This window comes from Tupaia chinensis, unplaced genomic scaffold (assembly GCF_000334495.1).
Source record: "Tupaia chinensis unplaced genomic scaffold, TupChi_1.0 Scaffold000226_1, whole genome shotgun sequence".
Lineage (NCBI taxonomy): Eukaryota > Metazoa > Chordata > Mammalia > Scandentia > Tupaiidae > Tupaia > Tupaia belangeri.
Window position 1 is genome coordinate 6211929 of NW_006159701.1, and position 15874 is coordinate 6227802.

Sequence of the window (15874 nt, forward strand, 5' to 3'; positions counted from 1 at the left end):
GAAAAGGGTGGGAGGTGATCAAGAGAACTGAAAGTGTACATTTTCTAAAGGGTGAGATAGGGAGGAATTCAGAACCAAAAAAAAGTCTCGCCTTTGTTCCCTAGACACTGGGGAGGATGACCTGAAGCTGAGATAGCCTGACTTGGAGTCTGGGTGAGCTAGCTAAGATTGTACAGTAGATAGGGAAAATAAGCAGAAGACTTGAGCTAGGGCTGGGGCATAGGACAGGGAAGGGCTAGAGAGACGTTTGGAAAGTAGAACCAAATAAAAATGAGGGGGGAGAGGGGATGGTGTCTTGATTTGTGGACCCCCCCCTACCCCTCATGCTTAACAAAGAACAGGTGTTTAACACAGAGCATGGCTGTGAGTTTCTCAAGACTGGAGAAAGAAGGGTAGGCTCTGAAGGATGTGGCAATAACAAGTTGTCTTGAATATCCTCATAGTGGAAAGTCCTGACCCTCTGCATTTTTGGAAATGGAAGTCATTTCGAGCCAAGACGGTGAATTGTTGAATAAGTGGGTGGTCAAGTTAGGGATTATTATTATTACTCCTTCTAGGTTAAAAAGTAAAAACAAGAAATAAGGTGTGGCTTTAAAAGAATGAGATTTTCTGGGCTGGGGTGACAGTTTATAAACTGACCCTGAAAGCGTTTTCATGTAAGTTCTGAAAACACTTCAACAAGTACTACAGAACTTGGGAGACAGAGTTGCTTATCTGTGTTCATTAGAAGCCCTCTCTAATTTCATTGTCTTGTCCAATGTCCATAGGCCAACCTGGGCCTGGTTTGAAAGAACCTCAGACTTTCTACCTTGGAGTTTGTAAGAATGATGGTGTCTTCTCAAACCACCCAAAGAAACAAAAGACCCCTTTGAGATTCTAAGTTTAGATACAGGAAGAATAAGTGATGAATATAGGAAAAAACTTCAGAAAATTTATGGAAAAATGGAATTAAAGTAACAAGTTTATTTTGGTGCAAAAACTTTCTAAATCCATGCATAGTATGGTTTTGTTTTTTGTTTTTTGTTTTGGCCAGAGGGCATGTGCACTCACCAGAGAGAGACAGAGAGACAGGGATAAGGAGATAGCAACCCCTAATGGGGCATGATCATGCCACCATCCTTTCTATTCAATTTCTCTGTTCTGTCAAGATTTTGGGCTTGCATGCATGTGTACCCAGAGTGTTCCCCAAGCTCCCAGGGCCTCGATTCAAACTGCATAGTTGGCCATGTGGGATCTGGCTCCCCTAACCATTAGGCAAGAGAGCCATCCCCATAGTTTTCTTATAAAACACATTTTCCATTAACTTTCTTGACATTTTTTGTATCTACCCTATTCCTGAGGAACAACAAAAGAGTGGGTGAGTAAAGGTGGTATTTTAAAGTCCTCTGCCAATTCTGGTACAAGGAGGGCAACTGTCGGTACACTGGCTGCCCAAGAATGGTGCTGAATAATCTTAAAGTGCTAGGAGCTATGCATTGTCTATTCATGGCCCCTGTGCTTGTGAAACAGGGTTCAGTGACTGTCACTGTGCTTGTGGCAGTCTGGAGAGAACAAAGCTGCATACACGGAGCACACAAGGGAGTCTTGTAACAACCTAGCCCTGCTTTCTAAGGCCGAGTCAGGTACCACAGCTTCATCTCGGCTGCCTTCTTTTAAGAAGTTGATATCTGAACCATACCGAGAATATATTGGATCATTGGAAAAGTCATGATGCATTTTTAAATAATTCATTATTTAATTTTATTTATTCATTTATTTCTAGTTGATAAGAGAGTCAGAGGGAAAGCAAGATAGCAAGCCACCAGGTCCAGGACTTAAACTGTGGTCAGCCATGTGAGAGTGTCCAGCACCTTAACCACCACACCACCTGCTGGTCCCCCATGATGCATTTTTGCATAGAAAAACATGTCCTGACTTTCCCGACCACCTAAACGTATTTTGTTCAGGGTGTCTCCCTTTGGGAGAGATGCAGAACAGTTTGATGCTTTTCTCCGTACTGATCAGCCTGTACAGCCTTTCTGCATCCGTTCTAAACCTTTAATAAATCTTCCCCTTCTTTCAGCGCTCATCTCAAGTGTCAGCTTTCTCTACAAAGACTTTCCTGGCTCCCCTCGTAGGAATGAACTGAAGTTTGCATGCTTAAATGGAAAGAGCATAGGCTTTAGAATGAGCCAGGCCTGAATTTGTATGCCAATCTGCCATTTGACCTGACACCCCTAACCCCAACCCCAAGTTTGTTTTCTCACCCATTAAATGAGTGTAATAATACTCCTGTCTCACAGGATTGTTTTGAGAATTGAATGAAATTGGGTCTATGAAAGTACCTAGAACATGAAGCCAGCAGGTAGTATGGTGGCTAAGGATTCCCACATGACTAACCATGGTTTGAGTCCCAGTACCCAGCAGCTTGAAAATGACAGCAAATAAGTAGATAGATAAATAAATAAACTTTTTTAAAAAGTACCTAGCACAGTTCTTGACATATAGGAGACTATTTATTAAGTGTTCTAAATGCTTGTTCTTTTATATCTATAACTTTTGTTTCTCTGAACTAAACTAGTACTTTCCCTCTACCTCTGAAATACTATCAGGTGAAAAATGATAATGGGGAAGAATAAGCTCTTTTCTCGTAGATTTGCTCCTTGAGCATAGACGATGTTATCCTGCAGAGCATTGTACTGACTGAACCAATGATACTGGTAGAATAAATGAGCTCCTAGACTAGTTGATGGAGAATCTGAGAAAACAGGGCTTTTGGGGAATAGAAAAAGGTGATACCATGTTTAATCCAGACAGGAGAAATTTCTGGGTACTATCTGGGAACAGCTATAGGAAAGGCTAACACTAAAAAGAGGGAGGCCCAGTTTCGTTCTTCTACTCACCTATAAGCAAAGACTAAAAGACAGATTTTGTTTTGGTAGAAAGGGGAAAGTAATACTTTGTAATTCTAATTATTATCTCCATATGTAAACCAGCCTTTTACTGGACTTATATTTCACTTTTTTTTTTAAAGAATTGTTTATTTACTTTTATTCATTCATTCATTTTATTTTAATTTGACCAGAGAGATACACAGAGAGAGAGAAAGAGGGAAAGTGAGAAAGCAAGCTACCAGGTCCAGGACTCGAACCATGGTCAGCCATGTGGGAGTGTCCAGGGCCTTAACCACCCCACCTGCTAGTCCCTATATTTCACTTTTGATCCATAGACCTCAAATTCTTTGCCCAAATGGTTACTTATATTCTTCTCAGCCCTTGTGTAAAGAAGTAGATAACAAGAATATTTATGCAGATGGTAACATCAATATATAACTCATGTTATTTTTTTCTCTATGTTGCCCCAAAATTAAAAAAAAAAATTTTTAAAGAAAGAAAGAAAAGGGAACAATCAGAACCATTTTTAAAAATGAGACTACTTTCGAGGCCATGAGTTCCTTGTTCCTGGGGAGATGAGCAGACACTGAACAAGTGCTTGCTAGAGAGCGTGTGCATGGGAGAGCTGTGCACCTAGCAGAGCACTGGCCTGACTCCTTCCACGTGACATTCTGTTAACTCAGTCTTGTTCTGCACGATCGGAATCCTGTCCCTTAGACCTCTACTACTTCAGGCCTCTGATCCTCTTGATTTTGTGTACAGGTGAAGATGCCTGCAAGTGTCGGGGCTGTGGAGACCATGTCACTCCAAGCCAGAGGTGGTACAGGACTGTCAGCGAAGCCTGGCACAGCTCTTGCTTTCGGTAAGTGGATCTGTCCTCCTGTCTTTACCGTTGTACTATGGGCCAGGCACTATCGGATGTTCTGAAAAATACAGAAACAAACTTCTGACTCAGAAGTTTTAGTCTTAGTGTGGGAGTTAGGGGTAGGGAGAGGTATAGCCCAAGGGAATATTCACATGACCAAATCTTGAATGTGGACCTCTTGAAGCCAGGTTAAAGTGGAAGAGCCACAAATGGGCCAGGTATAGCAGGAGGTGGGTTAGAAGAATTGAGGGGCCCTAGTGTTTCTCCCAGTACTTTTTTTTTTGCTATAGGACAAATGCGCTCACCAGAGACAGAGAGAGGGAAAGTGAATAATCACTGATGGAGGAATGGCCATGCCACAATCCCTTCTCTATTCTTCTCTCAGGATTTTGGGCATGCACACACATGTGCCTAGTGTGACTTTTAAGGCTCTGGGTCTGGGATTCACACCAAGGTCACCCATATTGGAATCCAGCACCTTAACCACGATGCCACCTGCTGACTGTCCAGTACCCTCTCTTTATGGATGAAGAAACTGAAGCCTAGTGCCGGGGTCCAGCCTCGGTGTGGGTGGGTTATCTCGACGGAGGCGGCAAAGGTGAACAGAAGACAGAGGCCTCGATGCCTTTTCATGCACATCCTATGCCAGACACCCCTCAAAGATCGCTCTCTGAGGAGTGACAACTGCTAGGAATCATCGTGCCTTTTTATTGAAAATGTGATACATGCAAGTAAATGGGTGGTAAAAAATTTACTCTAAGGAGCAGGGTATACAAAGCATGGAAGCAATAATTATAAAACATGCTGTTTGTCTTGTTAGCTCAGGTAAAATCAATCACAGTTCTCAGGATGAGGAAGTCCATTTGTCTGCTGTATCTTCTTCTTAGATCTTGATTACTGGGAAGAGTCTTTTGAAGAGGGGGCTTGCAGGATGTTTGACAACTTCAGTCCCGGGCCAGGGCGATAACGTTGCTGGTTACAAAGACCTAGATAGAAATCTTGTCTTGCTAAGTAAAGACACAGTTAATATATGGACTATCTATACATTACAACAATAGAGGGTGAGTCTATGATCTTATATGGGAAAGGAAGATGATCTTGTAGCTCAGGAGACAACACAGGATGTTTTATTAGCAGTTTTTCATAGTCAACAGCACATAGATGAGAAACTCTTTGTAGTTGAAAGCTACCTGTTGCTTTAGATAAGAACTCCCAGCTAAAATGGTTAATCTTTCTGTGGAGCCCTCAGCTTTGTTTATTCTGTTGTCCTATCCAGGCTTTTTCCTCTAATAAATCTGTGGGTTCCTGCATTTTGTTTGTTGAGTCTGTCAATGAGTGAGTTCTTTTGTTTTATCTCTGAGTCTCTTTTATGTGGTGAATGTGCTGACTTTCCTAGCGTGAGTAAATTTCAACTGTAGCTTTAACAAGGGGGATCTACATAAAACTAACCTTAAACTAACTTAGTCTACATATACTTCTAATGCTAATTTGGTTTATACTAACTTAATCTATATGTTAATTTTGGCTTAAAAACAGACAGGTGGGGGAGTCTTAAACTTCCTGGTCCTTGTGTCAGTCTTAGGGAACCACATTCCTACAAGATCACTAGTTGGCTTTATTGCAATGGTTGGGGGTGATGTTTTACCCTTACAGGGTACCGTAATAACAGTAAAACTCACGGCAGAGAAATTGAATACCGGCCAGTACAAGGACACAAGGGAGAGCTCGTAAACTGGGCCCCGCCTCAGTTTCTTCCCAGTCCAGGCCTTGCCTTAGAATGGGAGGCAGCATCCTTACCAGCTTGTGTTGCCTGCATGGCCCCGTCAGCCTAGAAAAAGTGACATTGTCATGGCTGCATTATGGAGGTGCCTGAAAGATTGCTTTTAGCATAGTTGGCAGAGCCAACTCTTCTTCACTGCAGGATGTCTCCTTAGGCTGCTACTTTCTGTTGTCAACTTTATAGCTCTTAGATTATTTTTGGAAGCAGCTTGATTTTTTTTTTTTTGAAAATTATATACGTTAAAGTCAGATAAAACTGACTGGCTGTTGTCTGAGGCTCAGATTCCTCATCTAGAAAACAGGGATTTAGGGTCAGCCCCATGGCCTAGTGGTTAAAGGAACTATTTTCCATGTGGCCAACTACAGTTCATATCCTGGCTTCAGTGGCTTGAAAAACATGCCAGGTGTGTGTGTGTGTGTGTGTGTGTCCAAAATGGAGAAATAAAGGAGAAGGGATTGTGCTGTGACCATAGGCCCCATTGTGGTGCGATATCCTCCTCTCCCTTTCTGGCTCTCTGGCAGGCATGTGCACCTTTTAGCAAATGAAGGAAAGAAAAGGAAACAGGGATATTCATAATCTGTCTTAAAGGTTTGTTGAGATCGAATGAAACATTATGTGCAAAGTACCCAGTATAGGGTAAATACCCACCAGAGGTGGAAAATTGTCTTTGTCTTCCCCAGAACATAAAATAGTCCCTGGCCAGAGTCATTCCACATTGGTTGCTGTTCACTCCAGAGGCTAAATGGGCAGCTGTCCTTTCCGGAGGCTAGGGAGGCATGCCTGGCCCTGTGGTCTGAAGTGGTGGGGTGGCTGTGCTCACATCGTAAGAATGAGACAGACTGTGGAAAGGCACTGTGTGCTGTAGATTCCAGCCCCCACACACAGCTCTTGTTTCAAAGTACAGTCCCTGTACTGATACCAAACAATTTAGTTGACCTTTACGCATTTTCTCCCCATTCCCCCGACTCCCAACAACTATGTGTGGGATTGGCCTGAAGAGATCTGGCCTCTGAAAGAGTTGGAGAGGAAGGAACCAGCATTTTCCTGCCCTTTCAGGTCTAACTCAGAACTCTCAGATTTTCTCTGTGAATATGATTGCCATGACTCCTCCTCTCTCTATCTCCAGGGAAATTGATTCTGCCTTTTCTGTGCCCTTCAGAATGATAGAAGCAGAGAGTATCAGAGAAGGAAGGGAGTTTTCAGATAAAGCCTTTGGCTAGCCCTTTCATTTTATAGCTGAGGCTAACAAGCAGCATTGGAGCCCAGTGAATTCCCAGACTGGGTCTTGCCTTGGCATCTAACCCGTATGATCATATTTTTTCCTGCTGTTTTCCTATTTGAATGAATATTTTCTATCCAAAATAAGCAAGACAGGGTAGAGCAAGCTAATTTTTGGAATTTTAGAGCTAACAAACTTCAAAACTAGAAAGAACCTAGTTCCTCCTGTATGGTATAACCCTTTCACATCACAGATGAGAAGCTTGAAGCCAGAAGGACTTGCTCAGGGTTACTTGGGCCATAAATGACAAGAACTGGCCTTAAAACTGAGGTCTTGGGGGGCCAGCAGCTGGTGTGGTGGTTAAGGGTGCTGAGTTCCCACATTGCCAACCACGGTTCGAGTCCTAGACCCTGGCGGCTTGCTTTCTCACTCCACTCACTTCTCTCTCTCTCTGGTCAAATTAAAATAAATAAATAAATAAAGTTCAAAAAAATAAATAAGATAATTCTTTAAATAAAAACAGGTTTTCGGTCATATCGGTCTGGTCAGACGTTACCTTGTTACAGAGCTGTGTGTCTGTGTGTAAGAGAGAGAGACACACACAAATGCAAGTCCATAAGAAAGAAGTAAGGCATGTTAACATAGTAGATGAGAGTACATACAGGCCGTGGAACGAGACTGGTTTTAAATCCTGCCTTGCGATTTATTATTTTATTGTAAACAATTATTTTATTGTTATTTTCAAGTTTATTTCTTTATTTCTCCTGAGAGAGAGAGAGAAGGAGGGAAGGAGGAGGAGAGAAACCTTCATCAAGGTTTTAGCACCCCAATCCCCAGCCTTAGCCAGCCAGGATCCTGGGCAGGCACAGGAAACTGGCATGTACCAGGAGACGTTGGGATGTGAACCCAAGACCTCCCTTATGCCTTTAGCATTGTAGAGCATTGTGTTACCACAGCACCTCCACAGCCGGCCTTTATTTTTTTGTGGGAGAGAGCATGTACATATGAGAGAGAGAGAGAGAGAGAGAGGCAGCATGAACAAGGTACAGTCCCCCTTTCCCGGCCCTCCAGGTCCTCAGGATCTTGGATACCAGTTCATTTGCCTGACATATTTTCAGGTCAGACCCTAATTGGCCTTAGATGACTTCCCTGGGCCTTGGGCACATCATCTTTTTTGCTATAAGGCATGTACTCTCGCCAGAAAGACAGAGACAGAGAGATAGGAAGTGAGAAGTCACCCCCCCCCCCAGGGGGGGGATGGCCATGCCACGCCACAATCCCTTCTCCTCCATTCGCCTCTCGGGATCTTGGGCCCACATGCACACATGCCACCGGGTCCAGGACTCAAACCACAGTCGGCTACATGGGATTTCAGCGACATAGCCATTATGCTAACTGCTGGTCCCAGGCACCTCATCTTTAAAATGGAGATAAGAATATTACACATCCCAGAACCAGCAGATGGCATAATGGTTACGTTGCTGGACTCCCATGTAGTCTACTGTGGTTTGAGTCCCAAACTCGACAGCTTAAAACACATTGGGCATGTGCATGTATGCCCCAAATCCCAACAAGTGAATGGAAGAGAAGGGATTTCAGCATGGCCCTATCCCCTGGGGGTGATTTCTCACTTTCTGTCTCTCTGTCTCTTTGGCAAGTGCACATGCCCTGTAGCAAAAATGTCTCTCAAAAAAAAAAAAAAAAAAGAATATTATACATCCTGCTTAGTTGTCAGGGAGAATGAAGTGTGATAACCTATATAAAATGCCTAGCATAGCACCTGGCTCATAGAAAACCCTGAATAATTAGGAGCTGTCACTTTATATTATGTTGTGTGTGTCTATATATATCTAATGGATTTGTTTATTTTCCCTATCACACAGTCATTGGTTATCTGAAAGTGAAGCCTCAGGGATTAAGTGCAACTCTGAGCTACTCTGGCACAGTTAAACCAAAGATTCTGCCTGTGAGGGAAGTAGAGCATCCAGATTTGGTCTCATCGTAGTTTTACCTCAAGGACAAAAACTCTGTAATCCAGGAGATATCCAGGAACACATCTCCCAACCAACTCCTGAGCTTTCCCGTGGTAAATTCAAGCCAGATGACATGGTGCCTCAAATGGACTCTGGTAATTTGCCCTGGAAGAGTAGTTGTCTCTTGGAGCGATCTCAACTTTTGCCCGAATTGAAAGAAAATCTCCAGAACAGGAAAGGACTGTATTTGATCCCAGAGGTGTAGCCTGAGTTATTAGGAGCGTGGGCATCAGCCTGCACAGTCGTTTAAGATCTCCTCCAGCCCAGCTTGCCTGTGATTCTACGATGAATTTAGGGTATGTGGATGTGGGGCTGCCGGAAGTAAGGCCCTGCCTTTGTGCTACAAATTCATTCCTCATGCTCCCTTTCAGCCTTACTCTGGCACACTGGCCTGCAGTTACAATAAAGGAAGTGACTTTTCTTCTTCCCTTCCCCCAGCACCTTTGTTTTCCTAGTCACAGGGTGGGGCTGGATATTGAATGGAGAAATTGCTGAGGTTCAGCCCAAACTCCTCCCTTCATGCCTCCTTACACTGCTCCATCGCCCAGACTGTAGCCACATCCGTAATCCTGCCTCTCAGCCTTCTGCCAGCTTCTCAAGTGCCCAGGACGGTAGGGAGCCACTTAAGGCCGGAACCTTAGACCGTACAGTGGAGACCAGCTGACAAACCTCACAGAAGTACCCCATGTCTGTAATTGTGCTGGTGCAGTTGAGCACCTGGCCAAGATCCGTCTGATCTCCTGGACACATGGAAGCTAGCTCTCCTGCTTTCGCTCCCCAGCTTTCCCGACAGGCCTGTTTAAACTCTGAGTATCTCTGGCCTTCTCTTTCCTTGAGCACTACTGTTGATTCTAGATCTGAGGCCATTCCTTCTGAAGTTCTCTGAAACTAACTCCCTCTCTTTGGGGAAAGACAGGAAAATAACCAGAGTGCTCGCCATCTGTAGCTGAGGTTAAAGTATGGCACCATGAATGGTGACCTGACCTCTAGATATGTTGGCAAACCAAAAACCTTGGCAAATCTTCTTTTCATTCTTTCTTTCTTTTTTTTTTTTTTGAGAGATTTTTGCTATAGGGTGTGTGCACTTGCCATAAGACAGAGAGAGACAGAGAGATAGAATGTGAGAAATCACCTCCCCAAGGGGGATGGCCATGCTGCAGTCCCTTCTCCTCCATTCTCCTCTCAGGATCCTGGGCATTCATGCACACGTGCCCTGCATGAGTTTAAGCCACTGGTTCTGGGACTTGAACCGCAGTCAACTACATGGGAGTCCGGCAACATAGCCATTGTGCCAACTGCTGGTTCCAACCTTGGCAAATTTTCTAACAGTCATCCCTTTACCCTCCCGCAGAGTTGTTTGGCCTGGGAAGAGGGCTTCAGGAGGAGGGGGAAACTTCCCCTACTAGTCTTTATGATCCCCATCTGGGCCTCTGTTGCTCGATTCAGTTCTTAATAACAATATCGGAGGGAAAATCCAACGCTCTACGGCTCCTGGGAACTTTTAGGGCCTCCTTCCTTGAAATCACAAGCAAAGATGATTTGAGCTTTTCTCTTTTGAGAACTAGTTACTAATACCCAGACTGCAGGAAAGGGCTAATACAGATAGAAGACTGGTTATTTCATCAAGCAGCAGACTGTTTCCGCTCCGTTTGTGACTCCAGGAAGACTGGTGAAGAAATGACACACGTGGCAACCAGAGACTGTGATGTAATGGGCTGGCTGACAACAGGGTATTTTCTGTCACCCTCACCCCCATCTAAACAAGTATGGCACATTGATTATGACAATAACAGGTACCGTTTATTGAATGTTCTATGCCAGGCAGCACTGTCCTAAGCTTTTCACTGCATTATTTAATTTATTGCTTACAACAACCTAATAAGTGTATTGAGTCATCAGAAAAGTCATGATGTGTTTCTCTGTGCAAAAAATGCATCATGACTTTTCCAACGACACATTAGTACTTATCTTACCTACTTTAAAAATAGGCAAATTGGTGGCTGGCAGGTAGCATGGTGGTTAAGGCGCTGGACTCCCTCATGGCTGACCATGGTTTGAGTCCTCGACCTGGTGGCTTGCTTTCTCACTCTCACTTTCCCTCTCTCTGTCTCTCTCTGGTCAAATTGAAGAAGAATAATTAACAAAGTTAAACAAATAAGTCTTTTTTTTTTTTTTTGGAGAGGTCTTCTCTATAGGGTGCGTGCACTCACCAGACAGACAGACAGAGACATAGAGACAGAAAGCGAGAAATCACCCCCAGGGGGGATGGTCATGCTGCAATCCCTTCTCCTCCATTCTCCTCTTGGGATCTTGGGCACGCACGCACACACGCCCAGCATGAGTTCTAAGCCACCAGGTCCGGGACGTGAACCGCGGTCGACTACATGGGAGTCCAGTGACATAGCCATTACGCTAACTGCTGGTTCCCGACAAATAATTCTTTAAAAAAAATAGGGAAATCGAGGTTATGTGCTTAAAGTTATAAAGCTAGTAAGTGGCATAGCTGGGATTTGAACCCAGGCATTCTGATTCTGCTTGTAAGTGTCTCTTGGCCTTTCTGAATATGGTCATGCCATTTGACCTCTCTGAAGCTGTTTCCTCTTCCGTAATATGGGAGACAAAACCTTCACCCTGTCCCCCAGACACTGGTGCTGGTCAGACAACATTAAAAGGTATTTGTTCAAAGGCTTCATGAACTCAATATAAATCTCAACAAAAGTGCTTTTTCTCCTGGGTCTCAAGCTTCTAGTGTGGGAGTCAAAGGAGCAACTCTGCCATCTGCTGTTGTACTGTTAACGTTGCTACACTGCTTATTGACCCAAACCTACAATTCTGGATTTGGCTTTCTCCGGAAGGTGTTTGCTCATTTGTCTAGTTTATCTCTAAGGAGATAGCTAGCCAGCAACTAAAGCTAGCTCCTGCATAGGAGGACTAAGGCTTACCTGACAGAGGAGGAAGGACAGACAACTGGGCCTTCTGCCCCTATGAAAGACCCCAGCCTGAACAGAGTGGGACTCCTCGGGTGTAGCAGCTACATGTGACCTTTAGCATATCTTAATTCTACTCTTTTCTTTGGGAATAGAGAACTAGGACTTCATAGAAGCCCCACAGCTGCTGGTGGGTCAAAGGTGGAGAAAGGTGGGGCCGGGAATGGAGGACTGGGATTTATTTTTGTATTTTTAAAAAAGAAGTATTTATTTATTTTTATTTATTCATTTATTTATTTTAATTTGACCAGAAGGAGAAAGAGAAAGAGAAGGAAAGTGAGAAAGCAAACCACCAGGTCCCGGACTTGAACTGTGGTCGTCCATGTTGGAATATCTAGCACCTTAACTACCACACCACCTGCTGATTCCTAGGACTGGTATTTATTAAGCATTATATTGAGAGCTTCTCTTAGATGATCTGATTCAACCCTCATTATAACTCTGCAACTCCCACTGTATACTATTTGATCATTGGAAAAGTCATGGTATATTTTTTCATGTTTTTCTATGTAAAAATGCCTCAGGGCTTTTCCGATAGTGTCCCTGCTGCAATTTTTCTGTTTCTAGAAACTCGTCTGCTACAGTTCACCCTCACTCTGAGTCCACATCCTCATGCCTACTTGGTTCTGGTATGGCAAGTGCAGATCCATTTTTCCGGCCTGATCTACCCCCTGGTGCGTTTGAATCTTAGCAGAACCAGGCTAGCTGTAACTATGGACAAGTTCCTTAGTTCCTATAACCCTCAGTTTCTTACTTGTAAAATATGGTAAAAGTAAACATGTAGTTGTGAGGACCAAAGAGGTGATGGAAGAAATGCTATCATGAGAAAGCATTCTGGGGCCAGTAAGTGGCATGGTGGTTAAGGCACTGGACTCCCACACAACTGACTGTGGTTCACATCCCAGACCCAGTGGCTTACTTTCTCATTTTCCCACTCTATTTCTGTCTTTTTCTGATGAGCACATGTGCCCTAGGCAAACTTAAAAAAATAAGTAAATAATAGAACAATTAATTTAAGAAAGGAAAAAAAAAAAAGAAAGCAAGCACTTTGAGGGCTGGCCCTGTAGCCTAGAGGTTTAAAGGGAGCTGATGTCACGTGGCCAACTACACAGTTCAAATCTTGGTAATGAGGCTTGAAAACTATGCCGGGTGCATGTGTATGCGTGTCCAAAATTCCAACAGGATGAAGAAATTGCAGCATGACCATGCTCCATTTATACACATGCCCTCTGACCAAAAAAAAGGAAAGAAACAAAGTACTCTGAAAACATTAGAATGATGTAGTATTTAGGTTTAGCAATACAACATACAGCATTATCCCTGATATATTAACTCTCCACATGTAATTTTAAGCATCATCAGCTATATTAAAGGCCCTAAATTCGGTACTGTTGAGGTACAGAGTTAACATACTGTTCTGTTTTCCTAACTGCCTCCCTCAGACAGCTGGAAATATAACATGGAGTGTTTCTAATAGTGAGATCCAGTCTGATTCACAGTGTGTCTCTCCCCTGAAACAGTGTTCTCTTAGTAATTGTTCTAGGGGTCAACCTTTTCAGCCTGTTCATGGACCACTCTTTAATCTTCATCTTACATGACTTCTCAACTGCTCTAGAGTTAGTAGTAGAGAAAAGTGAATCAGAATTTGGAACTTAGAGATGAGCATACGCTTACCCTCATCAACCACTGAGCTTGAGTCAGCTGCTAAACCTCTCTTTGCCACAATGTCCTCATCTGTAAAAGGGAAAATGTTTCCCACCTTAAAAGACTGTTATGCAGATTAAATTCCATCATATATTCAAAGTCCCTTAGCACAGTGGCTGGCCGTGGTTAGGATTTAGTAGATGTTAGCATTTATTAGTATCTGTCACTGTTGAAATGTTCTCTTCCCTTGACTTCTGTTCATTCTTGTTTCCTTATCCTCCTCTGTCCAGCTCTGAGATATTGCTGTTCCTCCAGGTTTCCTCTCTCTTCTTCTCTCCAGGCAGTCTTCCACACTCCCCCCCCCATGGTTTCCATTCTCTAGAGCCTGCTACGTCTCCAGCCTAGCCCTTTCCACTGTACCTTAGACCTATGTATCCTGCTGTCAACCTGAGATAGCCATCTGAGTGTCTTCCGGGTACCTTCCAGGCACCACATTCAGACTCAGCTAGACTTTCAATCTTTCCCTTTAAACTAGCTTCTTAGGATCAGCGGCTGGCATAATGGTTACGTTGCTGGACTCCTATGTAGTCGGCTGTGGTTCGAGTCCTGGACCCAGTGGCTTAAACTCACGCCAGGCATGTGTGTGCACATGCCCGAAATTCCAAGAGGAGAATGGAGAAGGGACTGCAAGCATGGCCCCCGCCAGGAGGTGATTTTTCACTTTCTGTCTCTCTGTCTCTCTCTGTATCTTTGGTGAGCGCATGCACCCTATAGCAAAAATCTCTCCCTAAATAAATAAATAAATAAATAAACTGGCTCCTCTTCCAGTGTAACTATCTCCTTGAGTGACACCACCATCCATCCACTGTCTAAGCCAAAAATCCAGGAGTATTTGGTACCTCTTCGCTCTCCTCTAAGCCTACCAGTTTTTTTATCTCTCAATTATATTTTGAATGTGTTCATTTCTTTACATTTCTCTTATCGCCACTCTGTTTCAAGATACTATCATCTCTCACGTGGGTGGCTGCAGTAGTAGCCTCTGTCCCCCCATTGTCTCCCTTAGTCACTCTTTGCCTTCCTACTCCATTCTCTACAGAGCAGCTTAAATGAGTGATTAAAAAAAAAAAAAGTCTGACCCCATTACACTCTATTGTCTTTCTTTATACACTTCCATGTCTTCCTAGTGTTCTTGAATAAAAACCCAAACCCAAGGGCTGGACAGTGATGCAGCAGTAAAAATGCAATGCTCTGTGAAGCTAACCCACATGGGAAAGTTCTGGGTTCATGACCACATTCCCAGAGTGAAAGACCCATGTGTAGCCATGATCCAGGCCTGGGCATGAATCACACCATTAGTATTCTGCTAGAGATGCGATCTCTCTGCTCTCTGTCTCTCTCACTCACAGAAGAAATAAATAAAATGTTTCAAAGGGCTGGTCCCATAGTGGAGCATTTAAATTCTGTTTAGTGGGAGCCAGATCCCACATAGCAAACTGTGGTTCAAATCCTGGCCCCAGTGGCATCAAAAACCCCAGACTATGCACAAATGCCTAGGATCTCAGTGGGACAGAGAATCTGAGGGGAAAAAAAGGATTGCAGCTTTATCAGGCCCTGTTGGGAGGTACTTTGTCTCTCTCCCTCTTTCTCCTCCACTTCCCACCCTCTGGCATAATAAAGTAGGTGGGGGGGGACGAAATCTTTAACATGGCCTTCAGTGGAGCCCCCATAGTCCGGCCTCTCCTCACATTTCCACAACCTCCTGCTTTGTGTACTTCAGCCTCACTGCTGGTCTTCACAGAGCCTAAAATGGGCCCTCTTTTTTCTGCCCACGGTCTTGTTCTTGCTGCTCCCTATGCTTGAAAAACCCTTCATCCTCCTTTTATCTAATTAACTCCTACCTATCATTCAGATCTTTACCTGAATGGCTCAGGGAAATAGTTACTCCACCCCCCCGCCCCCCAGTACAGATCAAGTCCCCTGCTTCATGATTTCATAGATCTTGCCTTCAAATCGTGTGTGTGTGTTTGTGGGTGTGGTTTAGACAGGGTCCTTCCTGTATTGTTATTCTCCTACTGCAGCCTCTCAGCCTGGGACTACAAGTATGCACTGTTTATGGCTTTTCAGGGTAGATCGGGAATCAAACCCATCCCTCACGGTTGGCCTCAGTCTCTCAACCGGTAGCATTCAGCACATGCTACCGTGCTGGGCTGAAGCCTTTTTTTGTAGTTTTAATTTCACATTTATTCATGTGATCATCTCCTTAGCAATATTTCAAGACCTCAGATTGTCAGTAAACATAATTTGGTCAGGGACCATGGGACTTTTTGCCCCTCGTGTCACGAATGAGCACATCATTGGCATAGGAGAGATATTTGTTGAATGAATTGCCGGAGCAGGCCAAGGGATATGATGTAAGCGAGGCCTTGCCCTTTCCTTCCCTTTCCCCACATCCTCCCCTTAGCAGCCACTGTGG

At 43.9% G+C, this 15874-nt stretch overlaps 1 protein-coding gene across 1 annotated transcript in view; it reads left to right on the forward strand.

The window, feature by feature from the left end:
• The window catches only part of LIMK2 (LIM domain kinase 2), an 85565-nt gene that overhangs the window by 17811 nt on the left and 51880 nt on the right, over window positions 1-15874 (forward strand). Inside the window, exon 2 of the mRNA XM_006147950.2 lies at window positions 3636-3735. Within this exon, the coding sequence (XP_006148012.1) occupies window positions 3636-3735 (100 nt within the window). The remainder of the gene's footprint in view (window positions 1-3635; window positions 3736-15874) is intronic.